General features: G+C 45.0%; 2 protein-coding genes across 3 annotated transcripts; both read left to right on the forward strand.

Moving 5' to 3' along the window:
• The first annotated feature begins 498 nt into the window (after window positions 1-498).
• myo1f (myosin IF) lies at window positions 499-10324 on the forward strand. The gene is made up of 28 exons (XM_011619368.2): window positions 499-758; window positions 2478-2606; window positions 3012-3101; window positions 3177-3271; window positions 3360-3447; window positions 3528-3617; window positions 4005-4136; window positions 4250-4384; window positions 4471-4603; window positions 4914-5110; window positions 5192-5272; window positions 5374-5460; window positions 5559-5645; window positions 5718-5885; window positions 5962-6047; window positions 6140-6221; window positions 6298-6404; window positions 6472-6570; window positions 6650-6794; window positions 6945-7059; window positions 7145-7314; window positions 7447-7592; window positions 7750-7896; window positions 7981-8129; window positions 8214-8276; window positions 8759-8957; window positions 9321-9481; window positions 9562-10324. Exons 1-28 carry the CDS (start codon window positions 756-758, stop codon window positions 9636-9638), a joined length of 3261 nt encoding a protein of 1086 aa, XP_011617670.1. The 5' UTR covers window positions 499-755; the 3' UTR covers window positions 9639-10324.
• A 67-nt stretch (window positions 10325-10391) lies between these two features.
• acer1 (alkaline ceramidase 1) lies at window positions 10392-14026 on the forward strand. Of its 2 annotated transcripts, none has more exons than XM_003978073.3 (7): window positions 10392-10987; window positions 11643-11755; window positions 11838-11952; window positions 12469-12607; window positions 12928-13065; window positions 13141-13278; window positions 13408-14026. In XM_003978073.3, the coding sequence occupies exons 2-7, from the start codon at window positions 11663-11665 to the stop codon at window positions 13583-13585; spliced, it is 801 nt and encodes a 266-aa protein (XP_003978122.1). In that variant the 5' UTR covers window positions 10392-10987; window positions 11643-11662; the 3' UTR covers window positions 13586-14026. The 2 variants fall into 2 exon arrangements, with proteins under 2 accessions (XP_003978122.1, XP_029683710.1); XM_029827850.1 differs by having other exon boundaries at window positions 11866-11952.
• Window positions 14027-15287: the final 1261 nt, after the last annotated feature.

Raw genomic sequence — 15287 nt, forward strand, 5'->3', positions numbered from 1 at the left:
CCCACTCTGATGCACCCGTGGACACCTCCATCTGCAGCGGCCTCCAGCCGAGGGGCTCAGCCATAAGCCCTCGCACGCCTCTCTAGATCTCTGTATTGCTTCCTTGAACTTTGAAGTAACCTCACTGATTGTGTCACGAGAGGCCTTCCCTCTTTCTTTTGGCCCAACCAGAGACCAGAGCTTCACAGAAACACCTGCGGCAGTTATCACGGGTGTTGGGCGAGAGGCCTCGCGCCGATGACACAAACAGATGATGAGGAAACCACAGCCTGGGTGGAGCCGGCAGCAAGCAACTGAAAAACTTCGCCGAGCAGCGGCTAATTATGAGTGTACGGCTGCTGGTGTGAGCAGAGCCTGTCACTAGTGTGCTGTTTGTGACAGGCCAGCACTTCATGCATGTACTGTGAGAAAATAAAGAAGTAGCTGGATGGCTTTGTACGTGGGTGCGTGTGTGCGTGCGTGTTGTGTGTGTGTGTGTGTGTGTGTGTGTGTGTGTGTGTGTGTGTGTGTGTGTGTGTGCCGTCTGAGTAGTCTTGTTTTTCGTATATGTGTGTAAGAGGAAGTAGATGTTGCAGTGGATGTTTCGGGGACCTCACTGCTGTTGGCCTGGCTGCTTGATGATGGTTGAGTCTGGCTGAGGGCAGCAACCTGTGGATTTTAACACCACACGCACACACTCACACACACACACACTAGTAATCGCCAGTAGACACACCGGACGGCGGACCACCGAGGAGGAAGGGACCCCAGCAAAGATGGTATGAATTGACTACTTTTCTCTCACACATCCAGACAAGCACATTTATCTGTCGGTGTTTGTTCTCTTTCAGCTCTATTTGGAAAAATTGCCATAAAATGTCATTTATGTAGAGAACTTAAGGTTCCGTCTGTGGAGTTTCCTCTTTTCAGTTGCTATCTTATATTCAGACTCACGGCTTTTAAACAGAAGCAAAATGTGACTTTTAACTGGGCGACCATCAGAGCTGAGCTGTGTTTTTCACGCCTAAAGTGGTCCAACAATGTTGAGGTTTCTGAGTTCGGGCACCGTTGTTTGCTGCCCCCTCAGCCGTGCCGGCTGTTGCAAGAGCTGTCAGTGTGTGATGGGTTTGAAGGTTTCACAAGGACGGAGAGGTGTGACAGGAGGAAGTGGACTCCAGGAGCAGGCTGCCGTTGTCACACACTTCCTCCTCATGCCTGTATATCCTCATACGGCCACAATACATCCAAAATCTCCCTTAAGAGCTAAGGAAACCCTGAATAGCAGAAACAGTAATGAGAAGTGGTCACAGATGGCGTTGCTGTATTTTGTTTATGTTTTCCTGGAAGAGGTCACTGAGGCTAAATGTGTTTTTCATCTGTAAATCAAATTGGACCGAATAATCAATATATTTAATCAATCATCCGCGATGTTTTCATCTGATCCAAATTTAATCTGTTGTGATCCACCCGTCTTCGTCCTTGGTGTCGGCTCAAACTCTTCCTCCTAACAATGCAACACCTCCTCTGCAGACGCGTGCATCTGCTGCATGAGAGGTTTGGTTATTTCTGGATGCAGGTGGGCTTGTTTCAGCATGTGTCACATGTGGAGTGGCGAGCGTTTATGGCTTTGTTGTTGTTTCCTGCTGCCAGAATTCAAATGTACAATGTTATTGCTGAGCTAGGACAAGATGTTGTCATAGATATTGGTGGTTCATTCAAGGTTGGTTGGATGGATGGATGGATGGATGGATGGATGGATGGATGGATGGATGGATGGATGGATGGATGGATGGATGGATGGATGGATGGATGGATGGATGGATGGATGGATGGATGGATGGGTGCATAAAGGTTGTGGACTGATCATCCTACACTCACCAACATCTCAAGGCCACAAAGTTTGGCGTCTGTGAGAAACTGGCTGCACTGTTTCGAGGTAATGAAATAAAGAAGCAAAGCCACAGCAGACGGATGATGGTGCTAGTTTGGTTTCCAAGGTATATTAATATTACACCCGCACAAAACTTCCATCTGAATTTCCCCTCCAAGGCATTTAAATGTAGATAAACATGAACTCCGGCCAAAGCCACTAGACATGATCCCCTCAGCTCAGTTGCACCATTTCAAAAAATCTAATTCATGAGTAACAGTAAATTTACACCGAACTTTTTTTAAAAAGCAGAATTTGGTGGTACAAGACCGCAGTTTCGCCAGCAGTGTGCCAGATAGGGTTCATACATTAAACCAGATCCTGCTCAGCTGGTGTCATGTTACAGCAGAGGATGTCCTCAATGATGCCCCCAAGCTGCCGTGCACTGCCGCCGTGCAGCATTTGTGGTTGCCTTGAACTATGGTCTAATTCTAAGCAGCTGCTAATATGTTCCTGTGTCGACATCGAGTGTTTGTGCTGACAGCGGTTTTTCTCAGAGACGCGCTGTGCGTTAACCCCCCAGTTGCAGACAGTTGCAGAGGCTAATTTCCTGGACCTGTGATTTCAGGCTAAGTATCACTGGCAGAGTCAAAATGTTAAACAGAGCGGGGTGGACGACATGGTCCTGCTGTCGAAGATCACGGAGGACGCCATCGTGGAAAACCTGAAGAAAAGATACATGGACGACTACATCTTCGTATCCTTTCTTTTTAACGTGCCACGCATCAATAGCCCATCATATTGATTAGACATATATGGGTATGAATGCAACAATGGGCTCTTCCTCATTTTTACTCACTGAATGAATCAGCGGCCCACTTCCCCCTTGCTGAGCGCACACAGATCCACCTCCATATAAAGAAAATACATTTTCAATCCACCTGGACCAGCTGGTGTTGCTCCGGCAACCAAGAAGTTATTAAGATATCGGATACGGGGGTGGGGGATTGGAAATAGACTGAAATAGAATTCTCTTAGTCTGCAAGGCGCTTTCAACTTTATAATGTCTTCAGCGGATGCTAATGATGCTAATGTTGCTCGTGTTTTTGTGAGAGGATGATGACCCCTCTGTGTGGTGCTCTTTGACCCCCCCCCTGCTCAGACATACATCGGCCCCGTGCTGATATCAGTTAATCCCTTCAAACAGATGCCGTATTTCACCGACAGAGAGATTGAGCTTTACCAGGGAGCTGTGAGTTCTCTTACCCTCATTAATCAAAGTGACCGCGGCGCCGCCGTCCACTGACGTCTCTGCCGGTCTCTGCAGGCCCAGTACGAGAACCCACCTCACGTCTACGCCCTGACCGACAACATGTACAGAAACATGTTGATCGATGGAGAGAATCAGTGCGTCATCATCAGGTGAGCCCTGCTTTCAGAACAACGTCTCATCTTTGATCCCGTGTGTGCGTTTTGTGTGTGTGTGAGACGCTCTGAGCCTGATTTGCAGCGGTGAGAGTGGTGCTGGGAAGACTGTGGCGGCCAAATACATCATGGGTTACATTTCCAAAGTGTCTGGAGGAGGAGCCAAAGTTCAGGTAGGGGTGAAGGCACCTTCGACCTTCTTGGGTTGGGTTGGGTTGGGTTTCAACACTGCTTGTGTGTGTTTGTGTGTCAGCATGTAAAAGACATCATCCTACAGTCAAACCCTCTGCTGGAGGCTTTTGGTAACGCCAAGACGGTCAGAAACAACAACTCCAGTCGTTTTGTGAGTAGAGTCTGACTTTCTGTTCATGAGGAAACGTTTTTTTTATATGTATTTTGCATGTGAATGAGCCATTGTTCAAACACAGCTTACACCAGCAAATAGACAACAGAAGCAACAGCTCGTATTTGCACGACTCATCGGCGACCTGCTTCACACCCCTCAGCATCGCACCGCAGTCGTGCACGCTGAAACTTTTCTCACTTTTAGATTCAGCAGCAGCGATTCCAGGCTTTAGTTTGGTACCTTAGATGCTGCAAAATAACCTTTTTAGACCTGTTTGACATGCGAGTGTCATATGACCACAAATAATTTGAATTATTTGCATTTCCCGTGACGCCCCGTCACAGTTTGCCACCTCCGATTGTTGACTGAGTTTGCATTTGTCAGGGCAAATATTTTGAGATTCAGTTCAGCAGAGGGGGAGAGCCAGACGGGGGCAAGATCTCTAACTTCCTGCTCGAGAAGTCAAGAGTGGTGAGCCAGAATGAGAACGAGAGGAACTTCCACATTTATTATCAGGTCAGAGATGTGCACAGATCTACACATACAACAAATTATGAAACTTTCTATATATGAAGAATTTAGATGAAACCAGGCTCAACTTCTCCTCTGCCTGCACTGTGCTCTTCCAGCTGATAGAGGGCACTAACTCTAATCAGAAAGAGTGTCTCGGCATCATGACCCCCGACTATTACTACTACCTTAACCAGTCTGGGACCTATAAGGTGGATGGGACTAATGACAACAAAGACTTCCAGGAGACGATGGTGCGTATATGTTTTTAGAAATACACATAACTGTTTTTTTTTTTAAATCATATTGCTGCCTTCAAGGTCTATCTGGCTTTTTCCAGGAAGCCATGCAGGTGATTGGGATCCCAGCTGACACCCAGATTCAGGTGCTGAACATCGTGGCAGGCATCCTGCACCTGGGAAATGTCAGCTTCATCGAAGCAGGCAATTACGCAAAGGTGGAAAGCACAGACTGTGAGTGGGGCCGAGTCACACTTGTATTCACTCATCCACGCTCCCAGCAGGCTTGTCTGCTGGAGGAGGGCTCATTGTCCCCCCAAGGGAGAGGAGTCAATTAGATCTCACCTTGACAAAGCAGTCTCCGTCCTGCTAATTGATGGGATCTGTGCACGACACTTTTAGCTTGTTTATCTTTCCTTGCAAGGGACCACCTGAACCGCACATGCAGTTATTGTTTTGTACATGCTGTGCATACGCACGCGCGCACGTGTGCGCACCTGCAGGCTGGAATCTATGGTTTTAAATATTCTCCTTTGTGTTCCAGTGCTCGCCTTTCCAGCCTACCTGATGGGCATTGACCCCAACCGTCTGCAGGACAAGCTGACCAGCCGAAAGATGGATTCAAAGTGGGGGGGGAAGTCTGAGTCCATTACCGTCACCCTGAACCAGGAGCAAGCAAACTACACACGGGACGCGCTGGCTAAAGCCCTCTATGCACGACTCTTTGACTACCTGGTGGAGGTACTCAACGTTTTAGTAAACCTACATGCAGATGGTGTAAATGCGTAAGCACTCATTGTTTTCTATTTCTGTCTTCTCAAGTCCATAAATAAAGCCATCCAAAAACCACACGAAGAATTCAGTGTTGGAGTACTCGATATTTACGGCTTTGAGATATTTCAGGTCTGTCCTGTTACTCGTATAATGTCAGCCAATATAATACAGTTCAACGTATATTGTGATGTAAGAATATACAGTCTGACTTTGTAACTTTCCCCCTGCAGAGAAACGGCTTTGAGCAGTTTTGTATAAACTTTGTCAACGAGAAGTTGCAACAAATCTTTATTGAACTGACTCTGAAAGCTGAACAGGTCAAGATTTTTCCTCGTGTCCATTTGTTGGTTCTTACCCTCTGATTTAGCCGGCCGGTTATTCCAAACGTAGCCTTGTTTTTTGTCCTCCCGTTCAGGAAGAGTATGTTCAAGAGGGCATCAAGTGGACTCCCATTGAGTACTTCAACAACAAGATTGTGTGTGATCTCATTGAAAATAAAGTGGTAAGTTTGTGACTGTCGACTGCCGAGCCCACCAGCCAAGACAGAGGTTAGCTTACTATTGTCCCCTTGCAGAACCCCACCGGTATCATGAGCGTGCTGGACGATGTTTGTGCCACCATGCACGCCAAAGGCGAGGGTGCAGACAGCACTCTGCTGCAAAAGATGCAGGCCACCGTGGGGATGCACGAGCATTTCAATAGCTGGAATTCTGGCTTCATCATACATCACTACGCTGGCAAGGTACAAGAAAATCAGTGAAAAGGAGAGACCTGATCTGACCGGGGCTCCTCAGCTCATATGGTAATTATCGTTCCAGGTGTCATACGATGTTAACGGCTTCTGCGAGAGGAACCGGGACGTGCTTTTCCCTGACCTTATTGAGCTTATGCAAAGCAGCGAATAGTAAGTTTATGGGTCAGTTTGCCTGATTTAATTGTGCGTTTTGAAAAGCAGTGAAGTGAAAGTAACTCCATCCCCTGGATCTGTCTGCACAGCCGCTTCATCTGTAGTCTGTTCCCTGAGAACCTCAACACAGACAAGAAAGGCAGGCCCACCACCGCCAGCACGAAGATCAAGGTGGGGATTGAAACTGAAGCTTTGTTACTCTTGTCCCCGTTTGACTTCGCTGAGCAGGAATTGCTGTTTCCTACAGAAACAAGCTAACGATCTGGTCAACACGCTGATGAAATGCACCCCACATTACATCCGCTGCATCAAACCTAACGAGACCAAAAGGCCAAGAGACTGGGAGGAGAGCAGGTTAGCATCTTCAAACCTGAGGCTGGAATCTGTGACAAAGGCTTTGACACAGCTGCTGCTGTTCCAGGGTCAAACATCAGGTGGAATATCTTGGTCTGCGTGAGAACATCCGCGTAAGAAGGGCAGGATTCGCATACCGCAGAGTCTTCAGCAAGTTTCTGATGAGGTGATTCTAGTTCTGCAGCGATAAATCATTCTCTCGCACCTGTATTTATAATTTTGTCTGCTGGGTATTTGTTACCGAGGTACGCCATTCTAACAGCTGAGACGTGGCCCTACTGGAGGGGGCCGGAACAGCAGGGGGTGCTTCACCTCCTCCGCTCCGTCAACATGGATAACGACCAGTACCAGATGGGACGCACCAAAGTCTTTGTGAAGAACCCTGAATCGGTAATAAAAAAAGATGCTTATGGTGTGGCTAGTACTGATGCAGAGATACTCCTGGTACCACTCTGGGCCTGCATCTCCTCGTATGACAGTGTTCCGTGGGTTCACTCTCAGAGGCATATGGTGTTTGTAAACTGGTATTTCTGTCCGTAGCTCTTCCTGCTCGAGGAAATGAGGGACAGAAAGTTTGACACTTTTGCCAGGATCATTCAGAAATGCTGGAGAAGGTTCATCGCCAGGAAGAAGTACGAACAAATGAGGGAAGAGGGTGAGTTAACCCAGAGGAAGCAAGTCACCATTGCTCAAATCTCAAATGTGCAAATCCAAAATGATCCGCAATGTTCGTGACGCAGCCTCGGATATCTTGCACAACGCCAAGGAGCGCCGCAAAAACAGCATCAACAGAAACTTCGTGGGAGACTACCTCGGCCTGGAGCAGAGGCCTGAGCTCCGCCAGTTTCTTGCAAAGAGGGAGCGGGTCGACTTCGCTACTTCGGTGGACAAGCTTGATCGCAGGTTCAAGGTGTACCGTGTTTTTGGATTTTATTGAGTTTAACCGATGGGAAAGTTGCAGTTTCCAGCCCAAACCATAGGCTGCGCTTCTTCTTTTGGGCTTTACTGACAGGTGTCATTTCTTCTTTTCCCCAAACCTCAGTCCATCAAGAGAGATTTGATCCTGACACCCAAGGCCATCTATCTGATTGGTCGGGAGAAGGTGAAGAAAGGCGCCGAGAAGGGACAGATAAAGGAGGTGTTAAAGAGAAAAATGGAGTTTGGAAGTATCAGCAGCGTTTCTCTCAGGTGGGTATTTGCAATGATGGTGACATCTGGGCCAGAACTGACACAACTGCAGTAAAGGAAGCTGTGGTGAAGACAATTCACAGTAAAAGGAAATTAGGGAATTCAGTAAAGATTTTCATTTCTGTATCTACAATATGCACACATTTGCTTCCTGCAGTACGAGACAGGACGACTTCTTCGTCCTTCACGAGTTTCAGTATGACAGTCTGCTGGAGTCCACTTTTAAGACAGAGTTCCTCAGCCTGCTCTGCAAACGCTACGAGGAAACGACCAAAAGAAAGCTGGCAATCTCCTTCAGCGATAGGTGAGGGGACCTCTGCGCTCAGAGACCACGCCCCCTTTTTGCTACCATCAGAAAGTAACACACCCATTACCCGTTATCACCCAGGATAGAGTTCAGAGTGAAGAAGGAGGGCTGGGGTGGGGGAGGATCCAGGCTGGTGGTGTTCCAGAGGGGCCAAGGAGATCTGGCCCTGCTCAAACCATCTGGGAAGACCCTCACCATCACAGTGGGGGACGGTCTGCCCAAATCCTCCAGTAAGTAATATAATAACACAGTGCAGCTTTGAGGTAATTAGCAGCAAGATGGAGCTCATAAAATGGTATCTTGTGTTTCTTCAGAGCCCTCGCGGAAGAATGCTCCCCAGTCTCATGTAGGAGGGGGACGTAACGTTAATATGAGAGGTAAAAACCACAATTCTACATGATGCTGATTCATATCTTCATCTATGGGGGGGTACTTTCATTTAGCTGAAAGTAAAATGCTCCCTTCCATTCTTCAAAGCAACAACTCCTCAGTTCTATAGAAGTCAGCCATTTTCCCCACTCATTTCAGAAAACAAAGTACTAAAAATATTCACGCTATTGATTTTTTTATAAACAATGTGAATTTAACAAACATGTGAATTTAAAACTATTTTTATGACATCGAGTGTATGTTTAATTGATGTAGCACTGCCTAGTGGCCGTGTTTAAAGGGCAGTCTGGGACTTGCAGACTTACATGCATATAAAAGTTAATGTGTCAGGTAGAACGGCTGCTTTTCAACAACTAACTGCTGGAGGTCAGTTGGAACCAACCAGAGGGTTATAATTTCATCTCATACTGACATTAAAGAAAAGGTGCGCTGCGGTTCAGATAGTCACTCGGCTTTTTTTGTTCCTCAGCACATCAGAACGGGGCAGCCAAGTTTTCCAGAGCTCCTGCTCACCAGCCAACAGAAGTCACTTATACCACTCCGCACAGACCGCCGAGCGCGATCCTGCCCAAGCTCAACTCCCAGCGAGCACCTAGAGCCCCAGTCCAAAACCAGTTCAACCAGAGAAACATGGACTTCCTCAATGTGCCTGACCAAGGCATGTCTGGGTAAGAATGATCCCCTTGTGCTGTACAAATAAAGGGGAAGGAAGGTGTGTGTGTATATGTGTGTGTGGGGGTGGAACTGAGTCACCAGAAGTCAGCACGCCTCCTGAGTTGAGACATTTAAGGCGAGGCTCAACAGTCGCCAAGATGAATGAACCCGTGACTTCAAGAAGGATTTCACATGATGGATTGTGGAAACTGGTTATTAAATCAAACCTTTCACTCCCAAAACCCGAAGAACCGGGTGCCCCACAATGAAAACTGGGATGATCAATGATCCAGTCATCAAGCCGGACTTTTACCCACAAAATGGCCGTCAAGGATGACTTTATAGATTATCTTTAAATTTCTGTGTCTTCTTTACAGGCAACAGAGGAAAAGGAGCATCACCCAGCGACCTCTTCCTGCCCCTAAACCCAGGCCCACTCCCATGGGGCCCCGCTGTCGGGCCCTATATCAGTACACCGGCCAGGACACGGACGAGATCAGCTTCGACGTCAACGACATCATTGATCTCATTAAAGAAGGTGTGAGGATGAATCCAGAAGCTGGATTGGAAATGAGCAGCAGCGCTCACTCACCTTCTCTCTTCTTCATTCCTCTGCAGACCCCTCGGGTTGGTGGACGGGCCGCTTCGGTGGGAGGGAAGGTCTGTTCCCGGGAAACTATGTGGAGAAAATCTGAGCTGTCATGGACTCTGTCTGCTAGAAAAAGTATTATTTTACCTCAGTTTTTGCTAAAGGACCCCCCCCCCCCTACACACACACACACATACCTGTCACATGGATTCCACAATAAACCATCATCCATAATGGACGTGGTGTTTGCCTCAAAGGCGACCGACATTTGAGCCACTCGTCATTTGTTCATTGCGGTGTACAAGCAGAGCCCGGGTGACAGCGCGGCTGTTGTCATTGTTAAAGCACGGACGTGACACAAAAGCCCGCTCGGGTTTCCCCGATTGTCCCGAGCTACTCTGTTCGGAGTCACGGAGCCATGAGAGCTCTAATCTTTTATGCTCCCACACCTTTATTTGACCTTATTGACTTAACTGAAAGTTACCCGCGGCTAAACTTTACCGCCTTAACAGAAAGAAAATGTGACAACTGCATAACCTTGCAGTGACTTTTAGTTTTTGCCTGTATCTTTAATCCAGAGCAACAGTTTAGACGTTAAGACAACAACGTGAAGTCAGTTCACAGTCAATATAAAGGAGTTTTTTTCTTTTGGTGGAATTTCAGTAAATCCTTTTCATGTTTTACTTGGTTGAAAGGACATCTGTGCGTTGAGTTTGTAAAATAATGTAACTGTTACATGAAATCAGTGTCTGTTTCTGTAAGATTTAGATGACAATAAAGGAGCAAACAATCTGTTGTTCCTTCTTTAATGTTTACACACACTCTCCAGGTTAAACACCAGGAGCAATTTCATTTTATGCTGGTACAGATCAAACTCTGTGAAATATGCACATTATTTGTGGACTGCCAGGACAGGAACATTTACTAAAGAACTTGCTGGAATAACTCTATAATCCCAATTTAATGTGGGGAGCTAAACTGACCTTTGACACTATCTTTTTTTTTCATTTATTTACATTTCATTTTAGCATTGCGAGCTCTCTTCTTTGGGCTAATTTTATTTGATACGTGTGAAGCTATTGGGGCATTTAACGGACACACGCACGCATCCCCCCCAGGCAGAGAGAGATTAAACCTTCTTCCTGGGATCTGGCGAGATTACGCGGATAAATTCCGCTCCACCTGTTCCCGTCTGCAGCCCTGTCCCGTTTTCTGTAGATCTCTGCTTGGACTGGAAATGCGATTTTACTTCTTTTTTAAAAAACAAAAACAAACAAACAACAGGTTCATTCCAGACATTTCTGTCGGTGACACATCCGTCCACGGACCTTTTCTCTGTCAGCCCGGTGCAGCAGGAACGGGAACGTTTCGAAGCTCCGCCCAGAAAAATCCACCTGTTGTGTTGTGTTTCACCTGGACCCGATCCACACCGACGGAGCGGAGCCAGACTGGGAGGTGAGAACTTCTGATCTCTTTAAGAGTATCTTTTAATCTCGATAAAAATGGCTTGTGTCATTTTAGTCACGACATTCTGTAACAGACCCGATTCTCCAGACGGAGCCAATTATGTGCGGAATATTTTGAACAAATCCAAGTGTCTGTCAGTAACAACGTGTGATTGATCAGTTAAACTCTATATGGCGCCAGTAGGTTTGGTATTTGCGCAAGGTTCAAAAATCATGACTGCCTCTAGGGTCCCTTATATTACACAAACAACCACAAACACTGAGACCGGACATTACAGAAGGTGTGTGTGTGTGTGTGTGTGTGTTTACGTATCAATACCAATGAAAATTGGTGTAAATATTTGGAAAAAACAATAAAAGTGTATGCCAGAGCAGTGTAAAGGTTTAAAACAGCAGTTTTTTTTAACTAAGAAAAAAATGACAGATGAAAAGTAAGAAAAAAAGTAAATATTTAAATCATCGAAGATTCTGAGGATGTGTGGAAATGTGGAATTTGCATAGATATGTAAATAATGTGAATTTCCATACGCAGCCAGTACAAAGACCCTACAGGTTTCCTAGGACACAGCACACACACACACGCACACACGCACACACACATTTTGAGTGTGGTCTGAAATTGTGACCCTTTATTTTTGGAACAGAGGTTTACTCCAGTGAAAAGATGGCAGATATTTTCTCATATGAGAGTTCAGAAATCGACTGGTGTGAGGACAACTACAAACATTCGGAACAAGTCGTGGAGTCCTTCAACACAGTGAGTTCAACTTCTGTGCTGCAACGTTCTAAGTTATCGGCGAAAACACACATCTTAGTGCACTGACCAATGTCTCCCACAGATGAGCAGCTTCATTTTCTTCATTATAGCTCCCATCATGCTTTACCTTCTGCACCCTTATGCCAAAGAGAGGAACCTGGCTATTCACCTGGTCTGGATCATGATGATATTTGTCGGTCAGTCACCCCGATTTGCACTTCATTTACTAATTTCAGGATCTTTTTCACAAATAAAAGTCCTTTCAAAGCTTCCATCAGAGATATGAGATATTATAACTGAAGAATAAGAGTGGCCCTGAACAGGAACTCTGTGGCACACCAACATTCAGTATTTTAATGAAGAGAAATCTGTGAGAGTCTTTGACACGATGGACTGTGAGGAAGGGCATCAAGCACCATTAGCAATAATGACATACAGAATATTCTCCTCTGAATATTGAGCTGCGGAGGGGTTCATTTTTTCATTTGTTACCACGCTTCCTGGACATCCAGCAACACATGTGACACATTTACAGCGTAATCAACCAATACATGAATGAATCGTGACTTTGATGCATCTGGAATCTTACTGTACTAAGGACACCGTTCTCACTGAGCAATGTTATTAAGCGTTGGCTGCTTTACTGTGTGTTACACCTGACTCACAATATTCCATAGACAAAAGCCGTTTCAGAGTTGTTCATCTTATTGCAGGCCTCTTCTCCGCTTACTTCCACATGACTCTTAGTTTCGTTGGCCAGATGTTGGACGAGCTGTCCATCCTCTGGGTACTGGCGGCGGGTTACGCTCTCTGGTTTCCACGCCGACTCTTCCCTCCTTTCATCAAAGACAGGTGAGGCCTCATTTACAACCCAACGGCGTGGAGTTGAGGTTAAGGTACACTGACATTTAGGCTGCCTTGGTGGAGGAACCTGTCTGATTACACCTGTAGGTGACATAGCGGGGATCTGCGTGCTGTCAAAAGCCGTTGCAAGGCCCAAGCTACGCAAATATTTAAGCAAGAGGTGGAGAAAAGATAAATGAAACTTTAATGGATGCATGAAAAAGTGTGTGCTCTGATGTTGATTTTTGAGAGCTATGCCATTAACAAGCAAACATTGCAAACCTGAATCATACGGCTTGGCCTCTCTTTCTCCGCCCATTCCCCAACAGGTCCACATTTTCCACCCTCGTCCTGGTGGTCACCGTCGTCACCACGGCCTCGTCGTTCGTCAAACCCACAGCCAACGCCTACGCTCTGAACTGCTTTGGCCTCCATCTGCTCTACGTCCTGGCTGTGGAGATGAAGCAGTATTGAAAGTTATTATTTCTGTCCCCTTTTCCGCATTTTTAACTCTTTTTTAAGTAAAAGTATCCACATTGCAGCTGCACCGATGAGAAGGCTCTGCGACTAGCCAAGTTTTCTGTGGTTCTGTGGGTGCTCGCCATCTCCTGCTGGATCAGTGACCGGTTTGGCTGCAGCTTCTGGCGGAAGTTGAACTTCTGCTACTTACACGGCTTCTGGTAGGTCTTGACCAAGTTGACCTTTTTCTGTTCTTTTTCTCTTTTGTGGACCATTTTTCACCAGCAGAAGAAAATAATTGTTTCTCGGACATTTTGGTGATGTCATTGATTATGTTCTATATCTTCCAGGCACATTCTAATTGCCATAGCTGTGGCCTACGGTAGTACCTTGATTGCCTACCTGGATGCAAACTACGAGATACCGTACTCGTTGCCTGGACTACAGTACTGGCCCTGTGATAAATGGGCTGTTGGATTACCTCATATTGTGTTAAAAGGCACTACCAAGACAAGGAAGCGGTGCTAACAATACATTTAGTCTTTTATAACACATTTCATTTTTATTTAGCCATCAGGTTATTTATTTATGATTTTAATTAAATGTTTACAGTCAAGTGGAGTTTGTATATGAGTCTATACATAGTACAAGCTGATGGTTGAAAACCCATCCTTTTATTCTGCTTCTGATACTCATACACTGTTTTTTGTATACCAATTTTTGTGACCGATCAAGATCATTCAGCAGATTTATATAACCTAATTCAGGCTAGTACAATATGCACAATGCACGAGATCACTCAGCAGCCTGCGCATTTGCTGGCATTACTGTTCTTTGTTTTCTAATTTGTATGTAATGAAAGTTTAAAGTGGTTTTAATTGATTTTGATTTGACTGTGAAAGTGTTTAGCCCTGCAACTCCAAAAGTCTTTGGAGAAACAAATCACCTGATAAAATGTTAATTGAAAAATACTGAGTGAACTTATTTGTGTGCGTCTGGTGAATAAAGAAAAGGTCATAATAATTAGACATTCATCACCTTTTAAATTATATTTATTGATGTATTATTTTATATACATTTTGTTGGTTGTATTTGTTAATATTATGATAGTTAAAATAAAACCATTCAAAGTAATCTCTGGTTATGTGGAGGGCGTTAGCGCCAACAGTAGGGGGCAGTAGAGCGATATACGTGATGCGACTCAAAGAAGAAGAAAAGTCCACGCCCACTCCAGTTTCTTCCGGGAAGTTCTGAATATATTAGAAACATTTTTATTATAAATATGAATATAAACGATCAAAATATTGGCAGCAGAAAATACAAGTAATTTTTTTTAAAAAGACGAGATGGAGAGAAGTGGAGTTGTCGCTGCTGTGATAGGATATGAAATTAAAATGGTTAGAAAGAAACCCAAAATGCTTGGCCTGCAATGTGAACGTTCAGTATCACGTATCTGTGAAACCATCTACTTACAATATAATTTTTGCTTTTAAAATAATGTCCTGTGGAATTTTCTATGTCATTATTTTGCTGTTAAATCGTGTTAATCAAGAATGGAGTAAAAATTAGTTTTCCGCAGTCTACTTTCCTTACCTCTCTGCTAAGTTGTTCCCTAGAACATCACGTTTTCAGGCTGTCTGTTAGGTTCCTGAATCTGTCTGTCAATCAAATATATTTGTCAATAAAATATTCCAGGAACATCCTGAAGAGAATTCATCAGATTTCATTTAAAAGACCACCCAGACAGATTCAAGGAGGAAGTCATAGTGGTCAGAGGTTAAATGTGATGTTTTTGTCATTTACAAGGGTCAAAAAAGTGCATACACTAACAAACGTGGGTTTAGAAGTGATAGATCCACTACATTTTCACCCCAAGTATTTCAGTTTTCCTGTTCCGGAAACTCTTGCACAAACCTTCGCAGAACCGCTGGAGATCGAGGGCAGAAATTATTGACCTTGTTTATACCGCCCCCTAGAGGTAGCTTGTCGCCATCGACATCTTCGATCCGTGCTGGGGGCGTCCTGTCAACTGCACTAACTTATCAAGATCCATATAGGCTACATATCCACTTAAATCAACAATACTATCATCTGTATCTGGCCTAAATTTACTTTCATGCGAAGTTCAAAGTTATGATATTGATATAATTCAATGCACCTAAATATATAAATAACAAAGCCGTCCTGCCTTGTCATATTTTGCCATACTGAACATGTCTACATGAATTGA

The sequence above is a fragment of the Takifugu rubripes genome, chromosome 20, assembly GCF_901000725.2.
Source record: "Takifugu rubripes chromosome 20, fTakRub1.2, whole genome shotgun sequence".
NCBI lineage: Eukaryota > Metazoa > Chordata > Actinopteri > Tetraodontiformes > Tetraodontidae > Takifugu > Takifugu rubripes.